This window comes from Pristis pectinata, chromosome 37, assembly GCF_009764475.1.
Source record: "Pristis pectinata isolate sPriPec2 chromosome 37, sPriPec2.1.pri, whole genome shotgun sequence".
NCBI lineage: Eukaryota > Metazoa > Chordata > Chondrichthyes > Rhinopristiformes > Pristidae > Pristis > Pristis pectinata.
The window spans coordinates 13,845,078-13,850,750 of NC_067440.1; the positions used below are offsets into that span (position 1 = coordinate 13,845,078).

General features: G+C 65.5%; 1 protein-coding gene across 1 annotated transcript; it reads left to right on the forward strand.

Annotated features, from left to right (window-relative positions):
• Window positions 1-3,581: 3,581 nt before the first annotated feature.
• Window positions 3,582-5,410, forward strand: LOC127586612 (T-complex protein 1 subunit theta-like). The gene has a single exon (XM_052044720.1). It carries the CDS (start codon window positions 3,607-3,609, stop codon window positions 5,284-5,286), a length of 1,680 nt encoding a protein of 559 aa, XP_051900680.1. The 5' UTR covers window positions 3,582-3,606; the 3' UTR covers window positions 5,287-5,410.
• The last annotated feature ends 263 nt before the right edge of the window (window positions 5,411-5,673 follow it).

A 5,673-nucleotide genomic window follows, 5' to 3' on the forward strand; every position in this document is an offset into this window, starting at 1 on the left:
TTCCAGGCACATCTTCCCACCTTTATCCCTAATCGGTCCTACCTTTACTCTCGTCATCCTTCTGCTCTTCACATAAGTGAAAAAAGACTTGGGGTTTTCCTTAACCCTACTCACCAAAGCCTTTTCATGTCCCCTTCTTGCTCTCCTCAGCCCCTTCTTAAGTTCCTTCCTTGCTACCCTATATTCATCAAGAGACCTATCTGATCCTTGCTGCCTAAACCTTATGTATGCTGCCTTCTTAACTAGATGTTCCACCTCTCTTGTCAACCATGGTTCCTTCACCCTGCCATTCTTTCTCTGCCTCACTGGGACAAATTTACCAAAACACAATGACTTCTGCAGACAGGACTCTCCCTCGACCTACGGGCAAGCTATGTTCCATCAGCCTCTGCGGAACCCATTGGAACGCGCAACAATGAAGACAACCACCAGCATTGTGTCACAAGAGGAGGTTCAAATTCAAACAAGACTCCAACAATGTAACTGAACCTCAGAAGCTGAGTGGATTCCTACACAGCACAGAGCCAGGTCTTCCACACAGCAAGCTGTCTTAGAAGAAGAATTATTGATTGTGGTGTTATTTATAGCCAATTAAATCTTCCTAAATCAAGGTAACAACCAAAGTAGATTCTACCTAGGAATGGATAAGGGGAGTCTTAATTTTATTCTCTGGATGAAATGAAGATCCAATTTCAGAGGGAAATAATTAAACAAATCTCCCGTTAGTAAAAAATCTGCTCTCAGTAACAGCAACCATGAATCTACTAGATTGTGGTTAAAACAACATCCTGCAGGGGAGGAAATCTAATGTCCTTACTCCATCTGGACTGTATGTGACTCCAGACCCACCAATGTGGTTGACTGTTAACTGCCTCTTCTGTTCAGTAGCAATTAGGAATGGCCTTAACAGTCAATGAATGCAAACACTGCTGGAAATGTAGACATCCTGTCACTTTGCTGTTGGTCTAGTCATATGCAGAGCCTGACTGGGTGATTAGTGTCGATTAGAGAAACAAAGGACTGCAGATGCTGGAATCTAGATGAAAAACACGATGATGCTGGAAAAACTCAGCAGGCCAGGCAGCATCCGTGGAGAAAAGCAGGCATCAACGTTTCGGGTCAGGACCCTTCTTCAGGAATGAAGATAGGAAAAGGGGAAGCCATATAAAGGAGGGAAAAGCAGAGCAGTGACAGGTGGACAAGAGGTGGTGACAGGTAGATGCTGGTTAGAGATAATGATGGGCAGGTGCGGGAGAGCGGATTCACCGAGGGATGGGTCAAGGGTAAGGAGGAAAAAAGTGGGGTAGAAGAGAGATAGGCTGGGAAAGGGAAGAAAAGAAGAGGATTGGTTGGGGGAGGTTTGTAGATTTCTATTTCTTAGGGACACGGCAGATTCATGGTCACGTCTGAGACCAGCAATCACTTGTATTAACTGCTTGAAATTTGCCAGTTGCAGTGGTAGTTTTTAAACTCCAAAATCATTTCTCCATATCACTGAATACTCTTCAGTGACATTGCAAAGGTTTATAAAACCATGAGGGGCAGAGATAAGGTGGAGGGTCACAGTCTTTTCCCCAGGGTAGGGAAGTCTAAAACTAGAGGGCACAGGGTTAAGGCAGGAGGAGAAAGATTTAAAGGAGACCTGAGGGGTAAGTTTTTCCACATAGAGGGAGGTGATTATATGGAACGAGCTGTAGAGGAAGTAGTAGAGGCAGGTAGAATCAGAACGTTTTCAGGTACATGGATAGGGAAGGTTCCGAGGGATACGGGCCAAATGCCAACAAATGGGACTAAGTCAGGTAGGCAACTTGGTCAGCATGGACGAGTTGGGCTGAAGGGCCTGTTTCTGTGCTGTATGACTCTAGGACATAACCACTTTCCTACCAGGCTTACGACGAGCAAGAGGACCCTTTCAGCCTCTTTAACCTGTCTGCTATTCTGCTTCTGCCATTTCCCATATTTCAATTGCAGACTTAAAATGAACAGCTGAGCCCTTTGATTTCCCTTTGTGTGGAAGGGTTCCAAACCCTTCCCTACCCCCCATTCAAAATGTGTCCAAAGTTACTTAGGAACTTCCTGAGCGGGATGGTCTCATACAGAGAGATAGAGTAGGATGGACAGATCCCCAGTTCAGAAGAATAAACCATGCAGAATTCTTCAGGGTTTGAACAGGGTGGATGTTGACCTTCAGTGGAGGAGAAGGGGTGATAGGGGTGATGGAGGAGAGGAAAAGGGCGAGAGTGAAGGGGCGGATGATGGGGGGTATGGGGTCATGAAGTGGAGGGGAGGAGGGGATGATGGAGAGAGGGGTGACAGAAGGGAGTGGAGGGGAAGACAGAGGGGGAGGGGGAGATGGAGGGGGAGACAGAGGGGAGGGGCGGAGGAGAGGGGAGGGGGAGAGGAGGGGAGGGGGAGAGGAGGGGAGGGGGAGAGGAGGGGAGGGGGAGAGGAGGGGAGGGGGAGAGGAGGGGAGGGGGAGAGGAGGGGAGGGGGAGAGGAGGGGAGGGGAGGGGGAGAGGAGGGGAGGGGAGGGGGAGGGGAGGGGGGGGAGGGGGAGGGGGAGGGGGAGGGGGGGGAGGGGGAGGGGGAGGGGGGGAGGGGGAGGGGGAGGGGGGAGGGGGAGGGGGAGAGGAGGGGAGGGGAGGGGAGGGGGAGGGGGAGGGGAGGGGGAGGGGGAGAGGAGGGGGAGGGGGGAGAGGAGGGGGAGAGGAGGGGGAGAGGAGGGGGAGAGGAGGGGGAGAGGAGGGGGGAAGGGGGGGGGAGGGGGGAGGGGGAGAGGAGGGGAGGGAGGGGGAGGGGGAGGGGGAGAGGAGGGGGAGGGGGAGGGGGAGAGGAGGGGGAGGGGAGGGGGAGGGGGAGAGGAGGGGGAGGGGGAGAGGAGGGGGAGGGGGAGAGGAGGGGGAGGGGGAGAGGAGGGGAGGGGGAGGGGGAGAGGAGGGGGAGGGGGAGGGGGAGGGGGGGAGGGGGAGGGGGGGGGGGGGAGGGGGGGAGGGGAGGGGGGGAGGGGGAGGGGGGGAGGGGGAGGGGGAGGGGGAGGGGAGGGGAGGGGGAGAGGAGGGGGAGGGGGAGAGGAGGGGGAGGGGGAGGGAGAGGGGAGGGAGGGGGAGGGGGAGAGGAGGGGGAGGGGGAGAGGGAGAGGAGGGGGAGGGGGAGGGGGAGAGGAGGGGGAGGGGGAGGGGGAGAGGAGGGGGAGGGGGAGAGGAGGGGGAGAGGAGGGGGAGGGGGGGAGAGGAGGGGGAGGGGGAGGGGGGGGGAGGGGGGGAGGGGAGGGGGAGGGGGAGGGGGGGGAGGGGAGGGGGAGGGGGAGGGGGGGGGAGAGGAGGGGGAGGGGGAGAGGGGGGGGGGGAGAGGAGGGGGAGGGGGGAGGGGGGGGGAGAGGAGGGGGAGGGGGAGGGGGGGGGGAGAGGAGGGGAGGGGAGGGGGAGGGGGGAGGGGAGGGGAGGGGGAGGGGGGAGGGGGAGAGGGAGGGGGGAGGGGGAGGGGGAGGGGGAGAGGGAGGGGGAGGGGGAGGGGGAGAGGGAGGGGGAGGGGGGGCACCGGGCCTCGGACGGAGGGGACCGGGCCTCGGGCGCCGCGCTGACCGCTCTCCCTCTCTCCCCGCAGGCGATGGCGGCCCACGTCCCCCGGGCCCCGGGTTACCCGCAGATGCTGTCGAGCGGCGCCCAACACCTGAGCGGCCCGGACCAGGTGCTGCTCCGCAACACCGAGGCGTGCGCCGAGCTGGCCCGCTCGCTGAGGGCCACCTTCGGGCCGGCCGGCCTGCGCAAGCTGGTGGTGGGCGACGGCCCGCGGGCCCTGCTGACCGGCGACGCGGCCACCGTGCTGCGGGAGCTGCGCATCGAGCAGCCGGCCGCCGACATGCTGGCGCAGGCGGTGCGGGCGCAGGACGAGGCGGCGGGCGACGGGCGGGCGGCGGTGCTGCTGCTGGGCGGCGCGCTGCTGGAGCGGGCCGGCCGCCTGCTGCGGGAGGGCCTGCCGGCGGCCGAGCTGAGCCGTGGCCTCCGCCAGGCCAGCGGCCGGGCGCTGCGGGCCCTCGACGGCCTGTGCTGCGGCGCGCTGGAGGCGGAGGCGGGCGCCGGGCGGGTGGCGCGGGCGCTGCGGGCCGCCGTGGGCGCCAAGCTGCGCGGCGACGAGGGCCCGGTGCCGCGCCTGGTGGCCGAGGCCTGCCTGGCGGTGCGGGAGGCCTCGGGCCCGGGCTGGGAGCTGGAGCCCGAGCGGGTGCGGGTGTGCCGGGTGCCCGGCGGCGGCCTGGCCGACTCGCGGCTGCTGCGCGGCCTGGCGCTGCGGCTGGGCGGCGGGGGCGAGGCCGAGGCCGGGGGCGCGCTGCGCGCTCTGGGCCCGGCGCGCGTGGCCGTCTACGACTGCGCCTTCGAGCCGGCGCGGCCCCGGCTGGCGGCCACGGCGCGGGTGCGCGACCCCGAGGAGCTGCGCGCCCTCGGCCAGGCGGAGGAGCGCGCCGCGGAGGCCGGCGTGGCGCAGCTGGAGCGGGCCGGGGTGAGGCTGCTGGCGGTGGGCGGCCGCCTGAGCGACGCGGCGCTGCACTGGGCCGAGCGCTGCGGCCTGCTGGTGCTGCGGCTGCACTCGCGGCGGGCGCTGGCCGCCCTGGCCCGGGCCTCGCAGGCCACGCCGCTGCTCCGGCCGCGGCCCCCGGCCCCGGGCGAGCTGGGCCGCCTGCGCCGCCTGGGCCTGAGCGAGGAGGGCGGCTGGCTGCTGGCCACGCTGGAGCCCGCGGAGGGCGCGGCGGCCTGCTGCACCGTCGTGCTGCGGGGCTCCACGCCCGGCCTGCTGGACGCCGCCGAGCAGGCCGTCCGCGACGGCCTGAGCACCTACCGGGCGCTGGGCCGCGACGGGCGCCTGGTGCCCGGGGCCGGCGCCACCGAGATGGAGCTGGCCGTGCGGCTGGCGGCCGAGGCCGAGGCCTGCGCCGGCCTGGAGCAGTACGCCTTCCGCGCCTACGCCGGCGGCCTGGAGGACGTGGCCGGCGCCCTGGTGCGCAACGCCGGCGGGCCGGAGGAGCGGGCCGTGGCCCGGCTGCGGGCCCTGCACCAGCGCGGCGCCGCCGGCCTGGGCTTCGACCTGGAGGCGGGCGGCGAGGCGGCGCTGGACGCGGCGCAGGCCGGCCTGTGCGAGCCGCTGCTGGTCAAGCGCTCGGGCCTGCAGCTGGCGGCCCAGGCGGCGCTCGCCGTGCTCGGCGTCGACCAGGTCATCGTGGCCAAGAAGTCGGGCGGGCCCAAGCCGCGGCCCGACAACCCCAACTGGGACCTCCCGCCCGACCGCATCGACTGAGGGCGTCGCCCCCAACCCCACCCCCACCCCCACCTCTTTCTATCCCCGGCCCTTCCCCCATCTCCCCCTCCTCCCCTCCCCCATCTTCCCCATTTCCCCCCTCCCACCTCTATCTATCCCCGGCCCTTCCCCCATCTCCCCCTCCTCCCCTCCCCCATCTTCCCCATTTCCCCCCTCCCACCTCTATCTATCCCCGGCCCTTCCCCCATCTCCCCCTCCTCCCCTCCCCCATCTTCCCCATTTCCCCCCTCCCACCTCTATCTATCCCCGGCCCTTCCCCCATCTCCCCCCTCCACCCCCTCCCATCTCCATCTCCCCCCCGGCCCTTTCCCCATCTCCCCCTCCTCCCCTCCCCCATCTTCCCCATTTCCCCCCTCCCTCCTCTCC

What these genes read in the sequence shown, in the direction of transcription:
- LOC127586612 (XM_052044720.1), top strand. Translation starts at nt 3,607, where the DNA reads ATGGCGGCCCACGTCCCCCGGGCCCCGGGTTACCCGCAGATGCTGTCG.